Here is a 26832-nt window from a genome sequence, read left to right on the forward strand (position 1 = left end):
CCTCATTTTTTTTTTTTTTACTTTAGCTGACTACACTGTGAATCAGAATGAGTGTTGTTACAGTAAGTGCAATGAACCTGATGACGCCTGGAACCTGCACATTCACGCAAAAACATGACCTTGTTTCATCCGCAACTGACCTCAAATGTGATTTTCTTTTGTTCAGCTCAGTGGAAAACCAGGTCCATTCACACAAAGACACTGAACAGGGGGAACTCCGACTGGTCCGGTTGCAGGAGGTCAACCAGGAAACAGACCGTGCCTGACAGGCCTTCGAACAGACTGTAGACGCTGGCGACGGAGTGAGAGCCTGCCTGAAACTCCTCAGTGAAGATGAACTCTGCAAACCTGTGGGGAGAGAACAAATACAGAGGATGCATGTGGATTACAGAGGATTTCTTCAACTGATCACACTGATGTCTTATTCACATGTTTGAAAGGAATGTAAATCTCAACAGGGAAATTCTTTTACATCTTTTCCTCAACTTTAAGCTTAAATTTGGTTCAGATATTAATGATGCAGCCTCTGTCTGCTGACAGAAAAAAACCTAATGCGCATTCTCTCTCCTGAATGGTAAGGCACGCTTTAGCGCTTTTCGTTCAGGTTTCTATCTCCGACGTGAAATTTTTATTCATTTTGCTGAGTCTGTGCTTGAGAGTCCCTATGCAACAATAATAACAAGCAGCTACAACCCACAATGTGTCCAACCTGGACTCTAACGCTGTATATTCATTCAAATCATTCATCAGTCTGGATGCTTATAAAGTCCATCAGCATATCAGTATGAGAAAACGTATAACTTAAATATCATTTTAAACATGGAGCTGATTGAGATCTGGGATGAGTTTTTGTTTCTCAGTGTGTGGACGTTACTTTTCATTGATGCTGCATTTTTAACATGAAAGTATGATCTCTATAAACAAGATGTCTATTTATGAGTAGGAAGAGTTTGTGTAGGAGTACTAACCTATCATGTTAGGACCACCAGAGACTGAGTCCATTCCAGATTGTTAAAGTTAAGTTTGAAATAATCCCACATGACAGGGTTTTTAAAGATGAATTATACAATCTTAGAAAGCCACTGAGTGTCTATTTAGCTACATCTCAGTCCAAAACACACAGAGTCCAGGCTGAAAGTGAAACCAAAGCTGGAGCTTTTAGATAAGCAGCGTATAGATCTTTCTCCCTCTGCAAAAAAACAGAGCAGTGTGGAGTATCTCCTTTTTTTGGATATCTAATCTTTAAGCCAAACTCTGATGTTCTTTTGGGATCAGTATATTTTGCATCAGGGGAACATAAAAGCAACTAAATGTAATTCAGAAAAAGCTACTTTGTGGTTTTCTTGCATCTGAAGCTGAAGCAGCATTCTAACCATCTTGTGGGGATCACATTCACTGTTTTAAACAACAGAACGTTGGTCTCTAGTCGTGTCTTTGAACATGCAGAGTTTACTGCCTGTGGTCCTCAGTCCAGTGGGGAACAGGAAGAGTGATTTCTTGCCTTTGAGCACGATAGATGTATTTTGAGTTGCCTGTGAGCCGATAAAGCAGGAGGAAGACGTAAGCACTGCCTGCAACTCCGTGACAAATCCCAGGTCCTTACTTCAGCAAACCTTTCTGCCACACGAGCTCTCCGCTGCAGATACATGTGTCCAGAAACTGAGGCTTATTTTTGATCAGATAGGCTTTTGCAAACAGATACGCCACACCTGCACAAGAGGATGGAGACTTGATCGTAAAATAGAGACGCAACAGTAGACGAGCGTGACGATTTGCATAAGGAGCAATGAGTGTACCCGGGGCTCCGTGACACCGGTGCACCAACTCATTTTCTCTCTCGATGATGGCCCCCAAGCTCACCAGGTCATTCTCCGCCCCGCTGAGCATGTCCTGGTAACTCAGCAGCATCTGCAGCACTGACGACAGGCCGTGGGCTGCACCTGACAGGAGGGATGGCCAGGAGGTCACACGTGCACCCACCAAAGCAGGCATGCAGGGAAACACCATGCCAGGCACACATACAGACAAAACCCAGAGGGTGCAGGCACAGACATTCACAAAGGACAACTGCAAAACTTGTTTTGGTTTCTTTTTTGACCTTTATATTCTTAATTGTGCCTCGCTATGCCTGCTTCACAGTTTTGACAAGTGGCACATCACATATATACTCTACAAAATCTTTAAAGTTCTCATAAAACAGTGAAGTGGTAGTTGTGACGGCAAATTTCACACATCTTGTAAAAGGCTAAAGGGACCACCACTCTTCCCCCCTCCACCCAAAAGAAAAGCCCATTCTTATCTGATAGGTAAGCTACAATGGCCTGATCAGGCTCCGCCCACTATTTCATATCCGCTCAGCTACAATTCAAAATGATTTAATTATAATCTTTAAAAAAAAAATCTAAAACTGTCAATTGGATGAAATATTTGTCTGTGGCAAAGTACTCAATGCAAAACTACTTTCCTTCTTTGTTGGGGCAGCAATTGGTGTTGGTGTTATGCAAAACAGATCATATAAAAATACCCCGGGAGTCGAAACTATTTTAGTTTAAATTTTTGGATGTGCTTGACAAGCATTATTTTGGGTTGCAGCTACCAGCTTTATTCATGAGAAATGAGTGTATATTTACAGACAGACTGGTTTTATTAAAAACAGTAGGAGAAGCTGCTACATCCCGTATGCTTTTGAGAACATCTTTTACTCTTGATCCTCGCGAACATATGTCTTCCTTTTAACAATCATTCTCTGTTGTACTTTTATAGTATTTGTGCCTTTGTGCTTAGAGGCGAAAGTGACCCACGTGACAAATGTGACTTTTTGGGGGGGGGTTTTGCTTTGACATTCGGCAGTGAATCCTAACAAAGTGATCAAATATGGATGCAATTGGTTCGGTTACTCTTACACACTGCTGAACACATGCAGAGAAAACACCACGGTAGGTTTCCTTCAGATCTGAGGAGTCCTTCGGGATGGGCAAACTGTGGGGCATGTCCAGATTTCTCAATGGCAGAATATCTGGTGGTGTCAAGGATGCGTTATGTTGGCAGTTGGGCTACAGAGCTCGAGATTCAAGCTGCAGCAGACTGTTTAGGTGTGAGTATTTTCACATATCACAATGACCGTTGGCTTGAATATGGTTGTCACAAACATCAATTCTCCAAACAAGCAGTTTATGTAAAGAATTGCAATGGTAACCATTATGAAAACGTAGTGTGTGTTCAACAGCCTGAAACACAGGCGTGTTATGGTTATTGTAAAGTGCAGACGTGATGGATACAATTTCAGACACCAAACACCGTATGTATTTAACGAGCAACCTGCAGAACAGGCAAGACAAAGAGTGTTTACGTATACAGGAAAGCCAGAAGGAAAGAAGTAAAATAAATTGTGCTCAAAATAGTTTGTATAAGGAAAAGCATAAGGCTTTGAGTAAATTGAAGTATAGGTTACATAGACAGAGTGTCAAGGAAATGAGTAGGGCCATGTACAGGACTAATGTCAGGTATCAAGCCAAGAAGAAGGAAATGAGTAGGATCATGTACAGGACTAATGTTACGTATCAAGCCAAGAAGAAGGAAATGAGTAGGATCATGTACAGGACTAATGTTACGTATCAAGCCAAGAAGAAGGAAATGAGTAGGATCATGTACAGGACTAATGTCACGTATCAAGCCAAGAAGGAGATGAGTGGAACACAGTATGCAAATGTTGAATATAAACAGCGTGTTGCAGCAGGTATGAAGCTGAATAGGCAGCAGTTGAAAGAAAAGCGCCTGCAATTTGACTTTGTTATGCAGCAGTTTTTAGATAAAAGTCAGAGATGGACCAGATTTTGTGTGTTGTGTTTGCCACAGGTTGTTGTTTAAACATCAGGTTTTAACCTGTAAAAGGGCAGATTATAATAAGACTGGAGTTGTAGCTGCTGTAGCCGCAAAGTGCATTACTGACCATTATCTGCACAAATGTGATGCCAGTTGTGTGATGCCGTGTCACTTGGTTGACACACCTAGAGGGAAGCTTTCGATCTGTTACACATGTCATAGTAAGATACTAAGAGGACAGGAACCGGCAGAATCTGCAGGGAACAATTTGACTGCGTGTCCCATTCCAGCAGAACTGGCCTGTTTGAATAGTTTAGAACAGCATTTGATCGCGCTACATATACCGTTTATGAAGATGTTAGCTTTGCCCAAAGGTGGACAAAATGGAGTATATGGCCCAGTGACATGTGTTCCAGCAAACATTGTTCAACCGAATAATTTGTTACCCCGTTCCAATTCTACATGTGTGAGGACAGGGTGATGTTGTAAATTTGGACATGGCATGATTTTATGTTGTAAAGGTTTGGCACTTGTATTTATTATGTATATGTGTACATGAAATAATTATGTATCATTATTATAGGCACATGTGTATATATTGTCAATATTTATATAATAATGTATTTTGTGTTTGTAATCAATTGTAACATGTATTTTCTGTTTAAAATTATGAATGAATTTATTGTTTATCACTAAGAAATTGTAAGTACTGATACCATCATTTAATATTCTAGTGATCATGAGGCGTTACTTAATATTTTTGAATAACTACAAAGAGTGATGGTGTCAGTGTTTACAACTGTCAGCACAACACCAAAACAGGGACAGTCAACAGATAGCACTGAAATACAAGGTGGCCTCGGCTTACCATTGCACACTCTACATGAAAACACAAAAACACTCTCATTATTAAAGGCACACGTGTATATATTGTCAATATTTATATAATAATGTAATTTTGTGTTTGTAATCAATTGTAACATGTAATTCCTGTTTAAAAATATGAATGCATTTATTGTATATTTTTATAGATTTTTTTATTTCTTAGATGCCATTTCCTGCATTCTAGTGCATTTTAGGGTGACCTGTACAAATCCTAAACCCATGAAATATATACTGTATAGAACAGTAGATTTCAGCCCTTGGTCCAAATGTGAGCCCTTCCCAAAATATTTATATTGAAAATGTTGTACAATTTTCATATAGGTGTATTGATAAAGATGTGCTTGTATAGAACATAATTTTTAAGAAATGCAGTATAATGACCAATTAACAAGTTACAATTCAAAGCTCGTTTTTTATTGTATGTCAAGTAGCAAAACACAAATACAAAATGTGCAATTGTAAACTTATTCCATACTATTACACACACACACAGATATATTTCATCAGAATACAGAAATGCTAAATTACACGTAAAATGGCTTCTTAAACAAAGAGAAGTGATATTCTGATTAGTAGGTCAAAAAGAGCATAGAAATATATCTAAATAAGAAAGCCCAACAGCGCCTCTACTTCTTGCGCAAACTGAAGAATGACCAGTGCATGTAAATAAATTGGCAATAAAGCCAACTTGACTTGATTTGACTTAAATAAATGGCCCAAAAGTACGGAGGTGTTCCCCATTCAACTCTACAAATCTCTGACAGATCTGTCTCCTGTTAAATGCATCCAATTTCTCTTGATGGACATGGCAAATGGCAAGATTGTTTAGCCGGGTTTGTGCCATTGATGTTCTCAGCCATGTCTTCAGGCGTCTTAAGCCTGATTCTTACTCGGCGCAACCTCGCTTTGACCCATTCTTACTAGCTGGTCGCAAATGGCACAAACGGTCACGTGACCCAAAATTCCACCACGCCCCTCGTCGCAAGCTAAAAAATCCTCGCGCGTCGCAAGGGCGCGCACACAACTTTTTTTCTGACTTCGCGCGAGCTCAACCGGAAACAGCTGACCAAGAGAAAGGAAACATGAACACTGCAGAGACCGCGGTGACCGAGAGGGTGCGCCTCTACAAACATCTGTACGACACGTCTATGAAGTTACACTGGGACAACACGGCAGTGTCGAATTCCTGGGGGGAAATCGGCAGGCATCTGGGGCAGTCGGTGGTGGAGGTGAAGAAAACATGGAAATGCATCCGTGACCGATTCGTGAAGGCGAAGAAGAAGGTTGCGCACAGAAGTGGCGACGGATACACCCAGAGTAAATTCATTCCGCATCCGCATCAGATGTGCCAGCCTCTGCTGACGTGACACCACAGGTGGCATTGTGTATGCTTTCTTCGTATGCTTTTCTTCGTCCGGTTCTTCAGCTTGTTTCCTCAACAGTGACGCCCGCTGGTCTGGAGAGAACTGCAAATGTGACGCATACTCGGCGCAAACTGCGCTTATGAGCTGAAGGAACTGTGAAGGGGCTGGCGCTTTCGATGACGTCATTAATGGTTCTCGAGCCAGAACAGTTGCGCGGTTGCGCCGAGTAAGAATCAGGCTTAAGGGCACTAAAACTTCGCCCAGCCTCTGCTGAGGAGGCAGGAACAACCATGACAAGTCGCAAGAGGGCCTCCACTTCCCTAAAAAGATGTCGTACCTCTGGCGTCATACCCTTCAAAATCTCTGCTACCTCTGAGAGACTTGTACTGGAGTAGTTGGCCTTGAACATTTTTAACTGTATGTCCAAAGACATGGCATCCAACTCTGGGTATTCATTGATGAGTGTATCCATCTTCCCAGTGATGACAATGTTTTCTAACTTCTGTAGCCTCTGAAGCCCCTCTTGGCTAAGACGCTCTGAGCACTGTGTAACGACAGTGTCTAAAGTGCCAAAGTACTGCACTCTGTAGTAGTCTTCAGCCGTATGATGCTGATGCTGCATGGCTGGACCAGTGAAGCGTTTTGGGGGCATTCTCACATGAGGCATCTTGATGGGCTGCACACTTACAGATGTAACAACCTGAGATGCTCTCGTGTACAGCTGGCCAAAATGCCCTTCTGATCTTTTCTCCTGGATCCCTCTCTTCACATGCTCCACGGCAGCCAGCATCCCTGATGTCGTCTGTCTTCTCTGCTGCAGAGAAATGTTCAGCTCCTCCAACATCGACATTACATCTTCTGCAAGAAGAAGGCCAAGAACTGTATTGCCCCTCAAAAACTTCTCATGAAGGCCACTTACTTTTGCAGACACACACATCCATCATGGAGGACTGAGCCATTTCCTCTGTTGCAGCAAGCACAGAGTGGTACTGATTGAGAACAGAGTGATAGGCCGGCGTTGGAACAACACACCCAATTCATTCACCAAATGAATTGCATCTCTTATGATGGTGGAGGATGCACAGGCAGCTTGGGTGATGAGATTTACACAATGTGGCCCACAGTGAACATACACAGCCAGAGGTTGCTCCTTCTTTAGATGTGCTTGCACACCCTGCATTCGTCCCGACATATTGGCCGCCCCATCGTAAGCCTGACCTGGTAGTTGGGAAAGAGGTAGATTCAGGCGAATCGGGACATCTTTGGCAGCGCTTGCGATATTTTAGTAGTAGATGTAACTTGGTAGAAGCCGATGAATTCCTCTCAGGGTTGCAAGTTTTTGTCAATGTATCGCAGACAGAAGGACTCTTGCTCGATTCCTGCTGCATCCTGTGTCCCATCAATGATGACAGCGTATTGGATGAGGGGCAATGACAGGATCTCCTTAACGATGTCATCTACAATTTTGTTGCAAAAAATAATGTCCTAGGCCGAAGTGTTCAAAGTTTTCAGTGTTTGAAAATGTGGCTCATTTACACCTTGCAGTTGCAGATTTAGCCCACCAGATGGCAGCATTTAGCATACAAATAACTTGGTCACTATGAACACAAGGCATGACTTCAATGGAAGACCGAATACTGGTGCATACATTGTCTATCTCCTTAACCATTAGTAAGGTAGTGGTGCGCACATCCAAGACGCAGGTGCAGGACAAAAGTGAACGTTTTCAAGCTACAAGCTATTTTATTTTTTTACCAAGTGAACGTTTTCAAGTTACACGCTCTTCATCAGACTGACTGACGAAGAGTGTGTGACTCGAAAACGTTTACTTGGTGAAAATAAAATAGAAAAAGCAAAACGGGAGCAAGTATGGAGACATTCAACTTTATTTGCACCTATGCACTAGGCCATGGCTGCCACTCTCATGACTAACATTATCCATTAACCTCACCTGTGAATTTCCAGCCTCTGTCTCTGCTTGTCTTCCTCCTCCTCTATCTCCAACTGTGGGTTCTCCTCCACTACCACCTCCATCCTCTCTCTCAGCCTCTGCTCCTCTATCTCTTTCTGCCTCTTTTCCTCTACCTCCTCTGTCCTCGCCTCCATCTCCTCCAGCCTCTGCTGTCTGTCACCTTACAAAAATATGTTGATGCATGGCATACGAACAGATTAGGGATAGCATTTCATGGTAAGTTAAGTTGAAGCAAAAAGGGCTTGCCAAAAAGGACAAAATTATTACATCAACATAATTTATTCAACACAAAAACATGTTTGCACAATATCACATGTTCTTCCAGGATCTGACGATACACCACACAATTCCCAATTTGTGTTTTAAGCAGTAGCCTACTGTCGCTTCCACAGAAATACATGTAAATAAGAAAAAAAAACTTGTTATTGTTGTTGTTATTTGTAGTAGTAGTAGTAGTAGTAGTAGTAGTAGCAGCAGTATTTTAATTCATTATCTGTTTTGTTTGATCTTCAAAATTCACTGAATGAAAACTTCTGAATAAAGAAATATTCTTCTTATTATTATTATTCTTAATCTTCTTCTTCTCATTATAATTATTATTATTATTATTAGTAGTAGTAGTAGTAAGTAGTTGTAGTAGTAGTAGTAGTAGTAGTAGTAGTATTTAATTAATATCCTATATTGTTGGGATATACAGTGCTACTTAATTTGTAGTGTAGCCAGCTTTTTAATCTTTCCTTTTTTGTCATTTTTTGTATGCTACATTTTCAGTAGCTTAATATTCATGCTGCAGTTACCACTGTTTATCTGTAGGTGGCAGCAAAAGCCTAGGTATGGCTTGTTGATCTACTAGTAGTAGTACGGGTAGTAGAAAGAGCTCGGTCTCTGTAAAACTCATTCAAATTTGAGGAGAGTATTTATTAAAGTGTGCAACACATTGCTATACTTCTAATTTACATTCAGTTTGGTGTATAGGTGTATAGCCAATAAGAATCGGCGGTGAGCTACGGTATCTTAGCGCATTCATTGAATATAACATAGGCTTACTGTGCGCGCGTTTGACAGTGTGTTGGACTCTGTGACGATTCTGTCGGATTAAAATGGATTACTTCATGTCATGGCATTTATACAGGCACAAACTATGCTGTTTATAATTTATTAATTACTGTACACTACCTCCCCCTTGAGCTGTCACCTTACCGTGGTGGGGGGGTTTGCGTGCCCCAATGAGTCTGGGAGCTATGTTGTCTGGGGCTTTAAGCCCCTGGTAGGGTCACCCATGGCAAACAGATCCTAGATGAGGGACCAGACAAAGAACAGCTCACAAGAACCCCTATGATGAGTGATACTTTTGGACGCCGTGTTCCCTTGCCCGGACGCGGGTTACCGGGGCCTCCCCCTGGAGCCAGGCCCAGGGGTGGGGCCCGCCGGCGAGCGCCTGGTGGCCGGGTCTGTGCCCGTGGGGCTCGGTCGGGCACAGCCCGAAGAAACAACACGGGTCCCCCTTCCTATGGGCTCACCACCCGTGGGAGGGGCCATGGGGGTCGGGTGCAGTGTGAGCTGGGCGGCAGCCGAAGGCAGGGACCTTGGCGGTCTGATCCTCGGCTACTGAAGCTGGCTCTTGGGACGTGGAACGTCACCTCTCTGCTGGGGAAGGAGCCTGAGCTGGTGCGCGAGGCTGAGCGGTTCCGGCTAGATATAGTCGGACTCACCTCGACGCATGGCTTGGGCTCCGGAACCAGCCTCCTCGAGAGGGGTTGGACTCTCTTTCACTCTGGAGTTGCCCGCGGTGAGAGGCGTAGAGCAGGTGTGGGCATACTTATTGCCCCCCGGCTGTGCGCCTGTACATTGGGGTTTACCCCGGTAGACGAGAGGGTAGCCTCCCTCCGCCTTAGGGTGGGGGGACGGGTCCTGACTGTTGTTTGTGCTTATGCACCGAACGGCAGTTCGGAGTACCCACCCTTTTTGGAGTCCCTGGAGGAGGCACTAGAGAGTGCTCCTCCGGGAGACTCCCTCGTCCTGCTGGGGGACTTCAATGCTCACGTGGGCAATGACAGTGAGACCTGGAGGGGCGTGATTGGGAGGAACGGCCCCCCCGATCTGAATCAGAGTGGTGCTTTGTTGTTGGACTTCTGTGCTCGTCACGGATTGTCCATAACGAACACCATGTTCAGGCATAAGGGTGTCCATATGTGCACTTGGCACCAGGACACCCTAGGCCGCAGCTCGATGATCGACTTTGTAGTCGTATCGTCGGACTTGCGGCCGTATGTCCTGGACACTCGGGTGAAGAGAGGGGCGGAGCTGTCAACTGATCACCACCTGGTGGTGAGTTGGCTCCGCTGGTGGGGGAGGAAGCCGGTCAGACCTGGCAGGCCCAAACGTATTGTGAGGGTCTGCTGGGAACGGCTGGCGGAATCCCCTGTAAGGAGGAGTTTCAACTCCCACCTCCGGCAGAGCTTCAACCATGTCCCGGGGGAGGTGGGGGACATTGAGCCCGAATGGGCCATGTTCCGTGCCTCCATTGTTGAGGCGGCCGACCGGAGCTGTGGCCGCAAGGTGGTCGGTGCCTGTCGTGGCGGCAATCCCCGAACCCGCTGGTGGACCCCAGTGGTGAGGGAGGCCGTCAAGCTGAAGAAGGAGTCCTATCGGGCCTTTTTGGCCAGTGGGACTCTGGAAGCAGCTGATGGGTACCGACAGGCCAAGCGGAACGCAGCCTCGGCGGTTGCGGAGGCAAAAACTCGGGCTTGGGAGGAGTTCGGGGAGGCCATGGAGAACGATTTCCGGACGGCCTCGAGGAGATTCTGGTCCACCATTCGGCGGCTCAGGGGGGGGAAGCGGTGCACCGTCAACACCGTGTATGGTGAGGGCGGGGCTCTGCTGACTTCAACTAGGGACGTCGTGAGTCGGTGGGGGGAATACTTCGAGGGCCTCCTCAATCCTACCGACACGCCTTCCGATGAGGAAGCAGAGTTGGGGAGCTCGGACGTGGGACCTCCCATTTCTGGGGCTGAGGTTGCCGAGGTGGTCAAAAAACTCCTCGGTGGCAAGGCCCCGGGAGTGGATGAGGTCCGTCCTGAGTTCCTCAAGGCTCTGGATGTTGTGGGGCTGTCTTGGTTGACACGCCTCTGCAGCATCGCGTGGACATCGGGGGCAGTGCCTCTGGACTGGCAGATCGGGGTGGTGGTCCCCCTCTTTAAAAAGGGGGACCGGAGGGTGTGTTCCAACTATAGGGGGATCACACTCCTCAGCCTCCCTGGTAAGGTCTTTTCGGGGGTACTGGAGAGGAGGATCCGCCGGATAGTCGAATCTCGGATTCAGGAGGTGCAGTGTGGTTTTCGTCCTGGCCGTGGAACAGTGGACCAGCTCTATACCCTCCGCAGGATCCTGGAGGGAGCATGGGAGTTCGCCCAACCGGTCTACATGTGTTTTGTGGACTTGGAGAAGGCGTTCGACCGTGTCCCTCGGGGACTCTTGTGGGGGGTGCTCCGGGAGTATGGAGTGCCGGACTCCTTGATATGGGCTGTTCGGTCTCTGTATGACCGGTGTCAGAGTTTGGTCCGCATTGCCGGCAGTAAGTCGGACATGTTTCCTGTGAGGGTTGGACTCCGTCAGGGCTGCCCTTTGTCACCGATTCTGTTCATAATTTTTATGGACAAAATGTCTAGGCGCAGCCAGGGCGTTGAGGGGGTCCGGTTTGGCGACCTCAGAATCGGGTCTCTGCTTTTTGCGGACGATTTGGTTCTGTTGGCGTCGTCGGGCCGTGACCTTCAGCTCTCACTGGAGCGGTTCGCAGCCGAGTGTGAAGCGGCTGGGATGACCATCAGCACCTCCAAATCTGAGACCATGGTCTTCGGCCGGAAAAGGGAGGAATGCTCTCTCCGGGTCGGGAATGAGATCCTTCCCCAAGTGGAGGAGTTCAAGTATCTCGGGGTCTTGTTCACGAGTGAGGGACGAATGGAGCAGGAGATTGACAGACGGATCGGTGCGGCGTCTGCAGTGATGCGGGCTCTGCACCGGCCCGTCGTGGTGAAGAAGGAGCTGAGCCAGAAGGCGAAGCTCTCGATTTACCGGTCAATCTATGTTCCTACCCTCACCTATGGTCACGAGCTGTGGGTAGTGACCGAAAGAACGAGATCGCGAATACAAGCGGCCGAAATGAGTTTCCTCCGCAGGGTGGCTGGGCTCTCCCTTAGAGATAGGGTGAGAAGCTCGGTCATCCGGGAGGGGCTCGGAGTAGAACCGCTGCTCCTCCGCATCGAGAGGAGTCAGATGAGGTGGCTCGGGCATCTTGTGAGAATGCCTCCTGGACGCCTCCCCGGTGAGGTGTTCCGGGCCCGTCCCACTGGGAGGAGACCCCGGGGAAGACCCAGGACACGTTGGAGAGACTATGTCTCTCGGCTGGCCTGGGAACGCCTCGGGGTCCCCCCAGAGGAGCTGGAGGAAGTGGCCGGGGACAGGGACGTCTGGGTCTCTCTGCTCAAGCTGCTGCCCCCGCGACCCGATCCCCGGACCAGCGGAAGATAATGGATGGATGGATGGATGGATGGACTGTACACTAGCACTGATAACGTGGAGGTGCGTCGCTTACTTAAAAAAATCCGGGTTACTACTTTTGAATTTTAGCCGAATGCATAAATAGGCAGCAGGTCTGTGGGCTGTCTGTGGTAGTAGCACGACGAGGACGTCAGTAACACCCACTTTACGACAAAAATTCAAAATTACAGTAACCCGGATTTTTTTAAGTAAGCGACGCACCTCCACGTTATCAGTGCTAGTGTAGAGTAATTAATAAATTATAAACAGCATAGTTTGTGCCTGTATAAGCTTGCCCATAGGAAACCGTTTCATGGCCGAATATCTCAAGAGAGCAGCCAGACGCCTCTCGAATATCTTCGGAACAGCTCCAAATTACCAACAACAAGCAGGGGTGAGTAGAACATCATGTTATAATGTGAAATCAAGGGCCCAATGTCAAAAAACCGGTCTTATCCTTTAAGTTCTCTGCAACTGTTCAGTAGCCTAGCTCTAACATTGCTAAAACCTGTCTAGTGCCTAAAGAGCAGAAGAAGCCTTAATGCTTTTATGAAGGTTTCCATTCATGAAAGGGATTTTGCTTAGTTTTTAAAGCATGAGATGGACCCTGCACTTACATTCCTGACTTTGAAAAATGAACAAATGTCTCGTTTCTTGGGAGGGGGGCCATCCATCAATGTCACCGAAGTCTAGCTCAAGAGAGAGAATGAGATAGGGACGGGGGTCTTTGGGGGGGTCGATGGGCGGGCGCGGCCACTGTGGGAACTGTGGTGCTTGGAGTGACAACCGGGATAGCCAACGAATTCGTTCAAACGAATCCGCAACTTGACATTCTGGGCTAAACCAAGTTCACAACGGGGGAAGGGGTTCGCAATGTTTATTCCCTTGATTGTTTGGTTGATTCGGATGCTGTTTACACATACCCGGGTATGTGTAAACAGCACCTCGTTCTCGTTTCCCACATTGAAAGTAAATCTGGAACAGCAAGGGACTGATCTAGGAAAGAAGGAGGACTTTTATATGTCACATACTAGATAAAATATTGGAGGGGACAGATTGGTACTTTCCCAACATTGGGGGGGACGTGACAGAGCCGTTCTAAGAACGCAGTTATCAGAACTGTCCTACTCGAATTTGTTTCTGATAACTGTCCTTCTGTTTCAGTCTGCATTCGCACATGAGTCGGGACCTGATAGGGACTGATGAGCCGCGCGCAGCCGTCTGCGTCAGTGACGTGTTACGTTAGCCGTTTAGCGCCACATTCAACAACAAAACAAAACCCGGAAAAACTTGGCTTGTGAATAAACTCGGTACGTTTATCTAGGTAGGTGAGGTAGCTCATGGTGGTAACCACTTAAATCCTACATAAGAGGGGAAATTGTGACAAATAATGGTAGGATTAAGTTAACAAGTGCATGCGAAATCAAATGTATAGGCTATCCTAATAAACTACGATTGCTGAACAGGAGGACGACGTACAGCTTTAAGTTTATTCACTGCGCATTTCATACACAAAAAATAATGGGAAAATATCTTTAACTTACAGGTTCATCCGCTGCTGAAGCCCCTTGTTGTGTCATGCTTTAAATCACAAACGCAATCCAGTAAATATTTACTAGTATAGTAGCCTATAGTAAATATAGAGTAATATAGAGTCCGCACTGCAGTCAAAGTCAAAATATGTTCTAGTATCACCGGCCGCGCTGATGGGGTGATCAAATTTTCTTCTGCTGGTGATGCCTGTGACGTGATGACTTCAGCGATGACGTATTTTTGTCCCCTTTCCTGCACTCAAGAAATTCGTATTCGTAACTTTTGAATTCGTAACTTTTGAATTCGTAACTTTTTGATTCGTAACTTTTCGATTCGTGTATGTATTTTTTGATGTCGTAACTTTTCGATTCGTATTTTGACAAATATCAAAACACAACCCCCTATAAACACAGATGGACTCATTTTTAGAGATTGCACATATTTATTTTATGCTCAACTACAACCAAAGACGCACATATTTCCCAAATATGCGCGGATTACTTGCACGGATGGACGTTTCTTTTTGACCGATTTCTTACACCATACGGGAACCATTTTTAAGCATCGTAGGGGGCGCTTCACTGCTCGGTCCCTAATTATGCTCTTCAGCAACAGGCTGTTAAGTCCTGTCGCTTTGTGGAGCCCAGCCTATGTCAGTGTTTGCAAATGTAGGGGACCTATAGGTCTTAAACACAACCCAAGTCAACCTGTAAGCACCTCCTTTAGCTCCTCCCTTACATTCTTTCGTTTCTTCGCAGCAGCAGCAGCTTTACTTAAGTTTTATTCATAAATAGTATTTTCAATAAATATATTTTCTCTACTTTACTGTCTCTGCCTCCTCAGTCACGACCCTGCGTCCTTATAGCAATTGGGTTTCAGTTGTCATATCCTGGGGTGCAAGTCCCTGCAGGTGGCGTTGTTGGCTCTAACAATTTCATCCTATACTCCGCTCCTTGCCACACAAACAACAATGATGAAGGTAAAAACGCATAAAACACGAACACGAACTTCACGTGGTGTTATCTATTTAAAGACTGATCGTACAACCCTCCGTCGCAGTCGCTGAGGTCAATGGGGACCTTATAGACGGTGGAGAGAGACGATGGCGGGAATGGTGGCCTCGGCGCTCTGGCCCGGGAGCAGCGCACCTTTGTAGTCGGAGGAGCAGTTGGCAAAGCAGCGGGTGTTTTCCATCACCGATAGAAGGACGCCAGAAACAGCACAACGTACAGGGCCACGCTGATAACGCGGATCTGCGGTCTCTGCTCAAGGTATCCAAGGATGAGGGAGGAAAAACTCTTGGATCACTCATCCCGCAGCTGATTGGATGTGAGCAGTGATGGACCAGCAGCTCGTCAGCCTCCAGGAGTTGCACCGTAACAGACAAAAGTGGATGGTGTTCCATAAAGCTGCTGAAAAACAGTTTGTTACTTCAAGCCAATCTCTACATCAAACTACATCATTTTGGAGACTGTGAATAATTTAAAAATGAAATCTAACACTAATTGTTACAACACAGTAAAACTAAAAGAACCACAAATTATAATCAGAATAAGCCTAAAGGATTTAGCTTGTGAAACTATTTTTATTTTTTCCTTTGGTCCTATATCCTGTTAGAGTTAACTTTTTAAAGCAAAGCTACATAAACTGGCAACTACCCGCTTCAAGTCACACTCCAGCTATTCATCCCTCAAACACTCATGTCATAGTTGTACTTTCTGAAGTTTATTCCATGAAAAACCTCTCTTTGCCTTAAAATTACTTTGGCTTTTATGTTTTATCATTCAGATGATGATAATACAAATAGTTAAGTGTAGCCTACATAAATAAGTCCTAACCCCATGCTCCATAATTAGGAAATGTAAGCAAAGGCAACTTCTTCCCCTAAAAATATTCCACTTATATACACTTTAACATAATGTTAAACTCACACCAAACACATAACCTTTAACTTCTAGGAAACATTTATTGTAGTTTTAGGTGTTGAGTCTGAGTTTTTATTTCAAGTGTCACAAAACACTAACTGCTCCAGTGATTTATCAGTAGTGACTTTCATATTTCCACATTTCATCATCAGGTGGCGACAAAAGCCCATAAACTGAACCGGCTGCTGTCCATGGTACCATTTTTTTTTTTTTTTTTTCGAACAGAGGATGCAAAAATAGTTTGATCTGGGCTGGAGGTTCAGTTCAGATTCTGTCGTACAGCTACAAAGGAGACAAAGTGACTCCAAATACACATTTAAGGAAGAAAAATATACATGAAAATGACAAAAAAAAAAGGTTTAATAGGAAAAAGGCTACAAAGAGATAGATGGGCCAATCGGAAAAAAAAAAACCTTCCTTTTGGAGTTAGATAACAATAATGATAATAATATTAAAAAGTCTAACTCAATTCAAACCCACAAGGTTCAATAGTTCAAAATATGTGTCCTACAATGTATTTTAAAAACCACCATTATGAATGCATTTAGTGTCAGGCTTAGGTGGTGAGGTAGGACATGGATGCGGACTCAGAGGATGGGAAAAGCAAACTTGGTTTTATTCAAGAAACAAACGTTAAACAAAAGGCACGGCTGACAAAACTTAAACTGTGAAATCAAAACATTAACAGGACTATGACAAAAACAATTGACTAAGCATGGCATGGATAAATACTTAACTCTAACGCGCCGTCTTGGCATGAAGGGTGAAAATCAGGTATCAAGGTAAAGATCTGACAAAAGGACAGGGGAGCTGGAAACTAAATAGGGAACTGGGTGATTGTGAATGAGTGCAGCTGGGGACAAAGAACAGGTGACGTGAAGGAAACTAATGAGCTGGTATGTGAAGTGAGGGGAAAAGCAAATGGCAAAACATGAACTCAAGAACCAAAACATAACCTAAAACATGGGGAAAATCCCATGGGCGTGACATTTAGCACTTTTTTACACAGATTTATGATCAGCCAAAGGCAGTACAGAAACTGTTACTTTAAGTTAATCTGTAATTGTATGTGTAGTGGGTGGTAGAAAACAAGATCACTCGTGAGCTTTTAAGGTTTTACTTGAAATACCATGTTGTAACCTTTGTTTTTGGTTTCACTCAAAACGTGCACAGACACACACACACACACAAAGTTAAATTAGATTTTCTAATGAGCTTTTTTCAATGAAACAACTGATTTTTGAGTAGTTTTTCTTTGATGCTGTTGGTTATTCTGGCACTGTTTTTTTTTTTTACATCTGTTATGATACATAACCATGGCAACAGGAAAGTTGTTTACATATGGGTGCTGCTGATTGACCTTTCCAAAGCCCAAATAATGCCTAGAAAAAGACCCAAAATCCAGTTGTGTCGAAACGAAGATGGCTAGGATGCAGAACAGAAACAAAATGGAGAGAAAAGAAGCAAGGAATTTAAATAATTTCTTCCCTTGATCATCATAGGAAGTTTGATATCACTGGCAGACAGTGAACCCCCCCCCCCCTCCACCCCCCACACACACCTCAATCCCTTGATAGTGATTTCTGAAGATTTTTTATCACACCTCTGTCTCAAAAATAATTTCATCTTGCTGATAAATAAAGTATTATTGAATTAAATTGAAAAATCTCAAGAAACATAAAGCAAGTTGCATTGCATGGCTTTAGATAAGAAACATCAAACATTCAGAATCATTACAGGTGACAAATACTGCTGTATTCATTAAACCTTTATCGCACTGTGTGCCATTTCCAAGATGATCCACGTGGTTATCTGACTGAGATTTTGATAGCCAGAGACGCTTTGAACATTTTAATTTGAAAAGTTTTTTGTCCCATTTGAAAAGGCAGCGATAAAGAAAAGAGGACAAATGCCATGGTGATATGAAGCAAAGGTCGTTTTATGAATATAAAACTAATTACATTTTTCACTGCTAAATGCAGTTTCTCTAAAAAAGAAGCAAAGTACTATGAAGAAAGCAGAAGCTTTTCTGAGTGAGTGAGTGAGTAAGAGGAGGACGGAGAAGACGGCATTCAGAGCTCCAGTTCTGGTTATTACTGAAAATAGCAGGCGGTGGAATCAGCATGGTGTCTGGAGTGTGTTGCTGTTTGCGTTTACAGATAAAAAGTCTGGCTCTAGTTACTTTGAAGGCCATCTTCCCTTAGACTCGCACTCTCTACAAGGGTGAAATATTGAGAACTGCCACAGATGCAGTCAATTTGTTCTTAGCATGCAATTTTTGGTTAAAGTTCTCAGATGCGGACAACTGAGAAGTCTAGAAAATTAAAATGGTATAAGTCATGCTCAGAGGACCATATTTTCTTCGGTCTTATCTGTTGCAGCGATAAAAGAAAACTCAATTTGCATTTATATGAGAAAATGATTTGGGGCTCAAATGGTCCCATCTGATGCTGCAGAAAATAATGTCCCTGCTTGTCTCCAGTGTGAAATACATTCGCCTCGAACCGTGTGTGGGTGAAAAGTTGAGTTGAGACTAAAGGCAAACAGATAAGTTTGAGGGTCTGACCTTTACTTCCATGATGACGAAGATGAAGATGAAGATTCTCACAAAAGCAGTAGAATCCAGCTGTGACAGAGTTAGTGTCAACAGCAAGAAACAACCCAGTTTTTCTTCCCTTTCCCCACAGACAAAATGGAGTAAGTTGATGCTATACACGGTGAAGATTCTCCAGCAAATCTATATCGCAAGGAGTTTTTCACGTTTCTCTTAAATCAATCTTTATGTTGATTATATTTTTGTTCACCTTCCTGTAAAGACACATTTGTTCCAATGACACGTTTGTTCGGGGTAAATATGCTCTCTGAAGCAGAGCTGGAGTCATTGCCAGGCTTCTTCAGTCTGACTTTGCCAAATCCTGTGGATATGTTCCACAATAACAGTCCGATTTGATAGAAAATGACAACAACTACATGGTTAATATTCATGAAACTTGGTTTGGACGTGAAGCATGGGCGAAGGCAAGGATCCAGATGTTTCATTCATTAAATTTCTAAACCTGCTTCGGGTTGCAGGGAGGCTGAAGCATATCAGCTGCTATGGACATGTTTGTGTTATTTTAAGATCGACGTAAACACAGAACATACATTTATCCTTTAATTATATCATCAATTGGAGCTTGACATTTGTGGAACCCAAAATATAAAAACTTACACACATGAGACACATTTGTTGGAATATAGGGACAAAATAACAGCTGAAACTCTTCGTCTTTTGATATCTCCAATGGCAGAACATATTTTATGTGTCATAAAAAGGAATGGGAACATTGCAAAGTAGCAAAAGCTTTACCGCTTTGTTACAGTCAAGTAAATAAATGTCAAAGTAAAATAAAGAATCACTGCATTTTTTCTTTGTTAACATTTACCACACTGTCCTGACTTTCTCTGAGCTGGTGTTGCATTATTTATATTTGACAGTTTTTCTGACACCGTTTAAAAGGATAACTGTTCAGAAAACCGTGTTGGTCAGAACAAAAAAAAAAAAGGTTCGTCTTTAGCACACAGTTATTACTATTAATGTTTAAGCGTGTGCAGCCAAAGTACTCAATTGTGTCTGAACTCTTTCTTTTCAAATGACCAGATACGTCACACTGAATTTGGACGAAATGTGTGCAAAACTCTGCACGTCCGTTATATTCCCACTTCTTAGTACATTTTGAGTTCTGTCTGAATATTTGTCTCAGTGTAAACATCATACAGCTTTGATAACGAAGTGAAACACCACGACAAATAAGTAACAACACAAACCTGTGTTTGAACACACTCAACTTTGTGATTTTAACTACACTGAAGATGCGGGAGAAATGATATGTTTGGTCGTGTGACACGACTCGTGTCACTCTAGAATTCAGCTCAATCTTCTCTTGATTCAGCCCGCGGTGCGTAAAGTGACGCACGCGCCTGCAGGAGGGCGCATACTTTATAAACCAGACAGAAAAGGGCACCAGGACGCATTGGACTGGCGATCTGTGTCCTTTACAGACTTGATATGTCCCTGAAGGATCAGTTCATTTTAACCCCGGAGGACAGCAGGGTTTTACACCTCAATGTCTCCAGAGGATTCTGGGACTCCCCCACGGAGCAGCACCAGTATAGCATCTGGCTCCCCGGCTTGGGGATCGCGGCCGTCTATGGTATCATTATCATCGTGGGTCTTGTTGGAAATATCACCTTAATGAAGACCTGTCTGCTGGTGAAGTCCATGCGCACCGTGCCCAATTTGTTCCTGTCCAGTCTGGCTCTGGGGGACGTGCTGCTGCTGGTGACCTGCGCCCCGGTGGACGCCAGCCGCTACCTGGTGGACGAGTGGCTCTTTGGCCGCGTTGGGTGCAAACTGATCCCGTTCATCCAGCTCACCTCGGTGGGAGTCTCCGTGTTCACCCTCACTGCGCTCTCCGCTGACCGGTACCTGTCACACATTCAGGCGGACGCTGAATTCAAATAACCTTTTCCCTCTGGATTTCTTCCCTGTCTTAGATTCGCGCAAAGCCAAAGATAGATTACAATAAAGTGATGTTATACAACTCATAACTAGTGAAAAATCCTGTTTGCACGCATGGCATTGGCATTAAAAAAACAGAATTTCTATTGAATTGGTATGCGTTAAGAGAAAAGTCTGACAAAACTTTAATCTGCAAAAATAACCTGACACCTTGACTTCTTTGAATCATTACTATGGAAACCAACTACCCTTTTCATATGTCTCGGAATTACGTTTATTTCCTTTGTAATCATATGCTAAATTACATTTCTATTAAGGCAAATTCCAGGCAAGGTTCCATTTTTTTTACGTTGTATTGATAGAAAACAATTGACAATTTTTTAAAAACAAGCCTGTATTTTCTTGATTTAACAACAGCTTCTGTATCTCTTATTACACAGTGTGATACACAACTTTATGTATGACTCTTTGGACCACTCGTGTTTTTGCCTGAAAATGGTTTACCTTGCTTTGTATTGCTTTCACTTAAAAGCAATAAAAACCTATAATCTATTTTTTCCTCATAAAAAGAAGAAGAAATAAACAAAGTGAGGGGTGCACTTTATTCTGAACAAACGCAAAGTTTGAACATTTTATTATTTGCATTTCTTTAGTGTTAATATTTACTCCAGAATATAAACGAGAAGGAACCCAGGTAATCTAGATTAATCTTTCAGACTATCCCCTATCATCCGCTGGGAATTGTTTGACTCTAAATGCAGTCATTTAATTGTTATAAGGGCTGTTTTGCTGGTGTGCGATTAGCTCTATGGCAAACAGAGAGGTCACAGATGCAGCTTTTGGTGTGAAAATATAGGGCTGAAAATGTTTTTGAAGTTCTTAGTATTTCCTGAGTTTTTGACATCTTGTAGCTTCCCATGGACAAAACACATATTGCCAAAGAGGGAACAACACTCTCTTTCCAGCAAATAGCTGAGTAACCAGCTATCTTTCATTATGTTGCCATTTAAGACAGATTGGACATTCACCAGCAGTTGTGACTGATCAGACCCTCACCAAGCACAGCTCGCATCACCTGTTTTCATTCAAAGCCTGCTTCAATTTCCTTTGTTGTACAATTTATTTCCATGACTAATCTGTCTTTCATCAAAGGTTTGTTGGGATAAACTGATCACTTGAAATCAGTGATGAGACGATAAAACCCTCTTCCTCTATTTGATTAAGATTACATGCTCAATATAGATGGTAATGTGATATCTTCAGGGCTCAATATACACTGCTTTTCCTCCCCCCACAGGTACAAAGCTATCGTCAAACCACTGGACATCCACAGGTCGAGTGCCACACTCAGCATCAGTTTACGTGCGGGGGCGATCTGGCTGCTGTCTGGGACTCTAGCCATTCCCGAAGCCGTCTTCTCTGACCTGCACACCTTCACCACCAGCCAGACCAATGAGACCTTTGTGACCTGTGCGCCTTACCCCCATGCTGGGGATCTGCATCCAAAGATCCACTCCACCGCCTCCTTCCTCATCTTCTACATCATCCCGCTCCTCATCATCTCTGTTTACTACTGCTTCATCGCTCGCAGTCTGGTCAGGAGCTCTGCAGACATCCCCGCTGAAGGACAACTGCACCTCCACAAACAGGTGCGGATCTGGACTGCACTGTTTGATTATGTCGTTTTAAAATGGCCTCTTTATACTTTTGGACAGCATTGGTCCTCATGCACACCTGCCCTTCATTTTCTACATGCTTCCCTGCTTTAACACATCAGATTCAACTCGTCAGCTCTTCATCGAGCTCTACAAAAGATTGAAAATGAAACATTTATTTGAATCAGGTGTCTGAGCAGGGAAATATGTCAAATATGGAAACATTGCTTTAATCCCACAAAGAAAACAATAGATTGATTCCATTTTTTTTTTCTCCCTTGACAAGCTAGTCAGCTTAGTTTAAAAATGGATACAAGTAGAGCAGCTTGTCTGGCTCTGTCCAAACCCTAATGATTACTAAGTCATAAAAAGAATGTATTTTAGATCTATCCATGATTATCTTTTAACGCCAACTAAGACATTTGACCCTAACCAATTGTCTAAACCCAACCAGGAAATGAAGAAAGTGTTTTTGTAAAGTGCTTTTATCTTATTGATGGAACGTATGTTGGTCTGGACCTCACGTTATGAGGATTCCACAGAGACAGAAACGTGCATAGAAAGAGAGGAGAGTCCTGAGGTCCTGAACTGAGGCTGCAGAGTTTATGCTTTTGTCAGATTAAATGTGTGTCATGCAGCATTCAGAGTTTAAAACATTTTCAAAAAGTATGTGATGCTGTAAAGATATATTTTATTTCAATGTTTATTGTATTGTTTTGCAGAGATATCAATTGTGCTTAGTTCGCTAACTAGCTGGACGGACTTGTAATACTGCTCTGTTCTCTCAGCTGAAGCTAATAAGTTGTTTTACTGTGCAGGCCACCTTTAATCCAACATGGCATGAAAAAAGCAGTGCTATGAGAGGTCATGTTTTTCCTTTGATGAAATCTCTCATTCCAAACTTGTGAATGAGGTTGATGGACAGGTGTTGTATGAATGACATAATTAACAATGATGGCTGAAGTTTCTAACAACTCTGGGAGAGCAGTATAAGGGTATAGAGAAAATGTTTTGTTTAAACATGCGCAACTTCTTTAGAAAATCATTGAACTGATGGCTGTCTGATCATTTCAATGTGGTAGCAGTGTCTCACACTGGTAAAGACACATTTCTCCTATGACAACGCGTAAAAGTAATAAAAGAAAGCCGAGCAAAGGATCAAAGAGGATCCAGACAGACACAATAGTTACCCCCTGTTTGGTCAACAATACTGATAATCAACTGAATAGAATTTAAATGCGAAAAGGACCAAAAGTTCTCAGGTGCCAGCTTCTTTAATGTGAATATTTACTGTTTTGATAGTGTTTTTTATGTTAATCACATACTTGGATTTGTGAGTGTTGCTCTGACAAAACTGCACTTTAGAATATATTAAACGTGGTGTCATGGAATGACGGGAATATTTCACTGTTCATTTGAAACAAAATGAAGAAGTTCATTGTCAAAACTTGTACTGATTGTGAACATAACTGTTCGTTTCAGTCTATATGTGTTATATAAAGCCTCCTCCTCAACTGCCTCGTACACTCAACACCCTTCAAGTCGATTGTTTGAGCCTTTATTTCTCCTTTAAGTCCACCATCCGCCATTCACCTAATGTCAACTTAGCGTATGTGTTCGCACAAGAATATTAACACCTCATTCTGTGTATTCTGGAACCTGTTATAATACCACAAAGTTTCCAGAGGTTTTCTTTATGTTCTTTGTTCGCAGGTTGCCCTGCAGCTTCTCTCAACCAAAAATGAGTCAAACCACAAACTGCACTTCACGCCTTTGTACAGATTTCAAAAGATTAGACGTTATGTTTTGTTTGTTGAGCTTTAAGAAGCTGGAAGGCAGATTCTGTCACTCTCGACAGAGCTGGGCCACCTTTTCTTTTTTTGTTTTCAGTCTTAATGCTCTTAAAGGTGGGGTAGGGGATCTTTTTCTGGAACATTTTTTTTTACATATTGCTTGAAATACTCTTCACACCCCCATTGCAACCAATTAATTAAATGTTTTGACACAAATATGAAAAGTTTTAGTGGCCTCCAGAACGTACAATCTAGGAAAAACAGTATCCAATCATACTGAACGGACCGTTAACAATGATTGGATTCTGATGCCGTCTATCAAACTGCAATCTGCTCCTCCCTCCCCCTCCTTCCCCCTGTGCGCGTACCCTGCTCCGTGAACGAATTACGCGTCCAGAAGCTTGGCAGGAAGCTAAACTAGAGCCAGCTTGGCTAGCACCTAGCATTATTAAACGTATAGTTAGCATATACTAAATACTAAATACTAAATACTAAATACGGCAGCGATCGATGCTTGCTGTCAGAACAGCGCTCGTGCACCTTCGTGCTCGTGCGCGTTCATGTACTCTAGAGGCGTGCCTTCGGGGGGAAAGTGAAGAAAAGGGTTGGGACTTTTTACCTGTGTATTTTCAAAATGCAGCTTCGCTGGACTCAAAATCCAGGATCTCCTACCCTACCTTTAATGCTACTTGAATGACATTTCACCTATTATATGTAAGCACTTAAACCCATTTTAATGCAATTTAATGCGCATAGACTTCATGTGGAAGGAGATGATGAGAAAATTTTGGTTTGCTGCGCTGTCAGACAAAGTAATTCATCTGCAGAAGATAGAAATTAAATTCTTAGTCATAGATAATCGTAACAATTTTAATTATAGTAAGTAGGTCAGGCCAGTTTCAGAGAAGGAGTTGTTTATCTCTGCACAACGTATGTCAGACTACACAATGTCTCATTATGTGCCAAAGGAAAAAATAAATAAAATGATAACATGAAATCTGCTGTATTTATGCACTGTTTCGGGATACCAGTTTGCTTAACGCTGCATTGATACTTGCTCTGGATTTCATACGCATTGATTTAACAATGCACGCAGCTGTGTTTCCCAACCTCAAGGAGAGAACCCACAAGGGGCATGCGTTACAAATCTAAGGAATATATAGATTGTTCGAAATAAAAAAAGAAAGGAATGCTCATTAATGTTTTCTTTTAAATCCTAAAATGTCTACATATTCCCAGCAGCCGGTTGACTTCAGTGCTGATGATGATCATGGGATATGATTGAAAGCTCAAGAATAGGTTCTAAATTGACCTCGAAGAGTACTTGCTGCTATAATTGTGTTAACTCTGAATCTGTGTGTGAGTGAGTGAACAATGAATAGCTAAAAGCATGTTTTCTGTCAAGATGAAGGGCAAATTCACCAATCAAGACTTTCCTCTAATATGCCTTTTAAAATGTGAATTAGTAGTTCATTTTGTCTTCGACGCACTTTTGGTTATAATCAGAAAAAAAGTCAAATACTAATTAGAAGCAGAGTACAACTGAGGCTGATTAGATTGTCCTTGACCAAGTAGATATTTGATCACAAATTTAAAATGTTCACTCGACGACAGCAGATCCGGAATTTAATTTCTCCTCCCTCCTCTCCTGTCAGATCAAGTCCAGGAAGCGTCTGGCCAAAACTGTCCTGGTGTTTGTCGGCTTGTTCGCCATCTGCTGGCTCCCCAGTCATGTGATCTATCTGTACCGCTCCTACCACTACGACCAGGTGGACACGTCGCTGGGTCACTTCATCGCCAGCGTGTGCGCTCGCATCTTGGCCTTCACCAACTCCTGCGTGAACCCGTTTGCTCTGTACCTGATGAGCAAGAGCTTCAGCAAACACTTCAAAAAGCAGCTGCTGTGCTGCAGCTCGCCCAGACAGCTGCACAGCCAGAGTAGTGCAAGTACAAATGTAACCACGGTCTGAAGGAATCTGAGTTTACTCTGACTCGCTATCTGGGCTTTTGCAGGACTCTCCTGCTTTTAATTTCAGTGAACACACTGGAAGATGATTTTCGAAGTGCTTGTTGCTAAAAGTTCAGTTGAAAACACAAGAACCATCTTTTCAAACAAATTCATGACTGAAAGATGAAGGTGGTTCTGAAGCTGCTTGTCACAAACACTGCTCCGGTTCAGATGTATGAGGCTCCATTTGGGCCAAAAATATGTTCACATGCGCACTGCTCATGTCCACTGAGCGTGTGACAAAACAATGACCCATGTTTGTGTAACTTGTGACACAACCACAGTGCCGAAGTAGATTGCTAACTTGACGAAACATTTGACTACGTCAATTCAAGTTTAGTCCAAATTTCTGTGGTCTTCTTGGACTCAGACTTTGTCTGTATGATTTTCCCCCTCTTGTGTCGTCCTGATGTGTCATTTGACCATGTTGTGATGAACATTGTTTTGCATACAAGACAGAAACTGAGAAAAATGTAAAACAGACACCAACTTACATAAATGGCTAAATAAATAAATTCATAATCCAACAAATAACACAAAGAATGACGTCAAAAATGTATTTAGACAATAATGACAAAATGAAATGTGAAACTAATTACTTTAGTCTTCATCTGTGTTCATTTAATTTTGCATTGACATCCTAATTTAGTCACCAATATTTGAAACTTTTTAATTTAATTTGCAATCTCATTCATAATAATTAGTATATAATACAAAATTGCAGATGGAAATGCATAAATTAAATGAAAATAGATGCATATGTGGAGAACATAGGTAATGTTTTCCACACATTAAAAGGTTCAGAAATGATTACATCTATAAATGACCAAAAAAAAAG

The 26832-nt window shown here is 43.1% G+C and overlaps 2 protein-coding genes across 2 annotated transcripts; one reads left to right on the plus strand and one right to left on the minus strand.

Annotated features, from left to right (window-relative positions):
- Window positions 1-18: 18 nt before the first annotated feature.
- LOC142395960 (lanC-like protein 3) lies at window positions 19-15426 on the minus strand. Its single transcript, XM_075478508.1, is given in 7 exon segments — window positions 19-348; window positions 1502-1709; window positions 1797-2098; window positions 4691-4701; window positions 6409-6929; window positions 15201-15328; window positions 15330-15426. Coding segments are annotated over 7 exon segments (1425 nt in total). The 5' UTR covers window positions 15425-15426; the 3' UTR covers window positions 19-188.
- A 4659-nt stretch (window positions 15427-20085) lies between these two features.
- LOC142396133 (gastrin-releasing peptide receptor-like) lies at window positions 20086-25956 on the plus strand. Its single transcript, XM_075478671.1, has 3 exons — window positions 20086-20501; window positions 21836-22187; window positions 25642-25956. Exons 1-3 carry the CDS (start codon window positions 20086-20088, stop codon window positions 25954-25956), a joined length of 1083 nt encoding a protein of 360 aa, XP_075334786.1.
- The last annotated feature ends 876 nt before the right edge of the window (window positions 25957-26832 follow it).

Source organism: Odontesthes bonariensis, chromosome 12 (genome assembly GCF_027942865.1).
Source record: "Odontesthes bonariensis isolate fOdoBon6 chromosome 12, fOdoBon6.hap1, whole genome shotgun sequence".
Taxonomy (NCBI): Eukaryota; Metazoa; Chordata; class Actinopteri; order Atheriniformes; family Atherinopsidae; genus Odontesthes; species Odontesthes bonariensis.

Coding starts and splice junctions, on each gene's coding strand:
- LOC142396133 (XM_075478671.1), top strand. CDS start 20,086: ATGTCCCTGAAGGATCAGTTCATTTTAACCCCGGAGGACAGCAGGGTT. Junction 20,502..21,835: donor ACTGCGCTCTCCGCTGACCG/GTACCTGTCACA, acceptor CTCCCCCCACAG/GTACAAAGCTATCGTCAAAC. Junction 22,188..25,641: donor AACTGCACCTCCACAAACAG/GTGCGGATCTGG, acceptor CTCTCCTGTCAG/ATCAAGTCCAGGAAGCGTCT.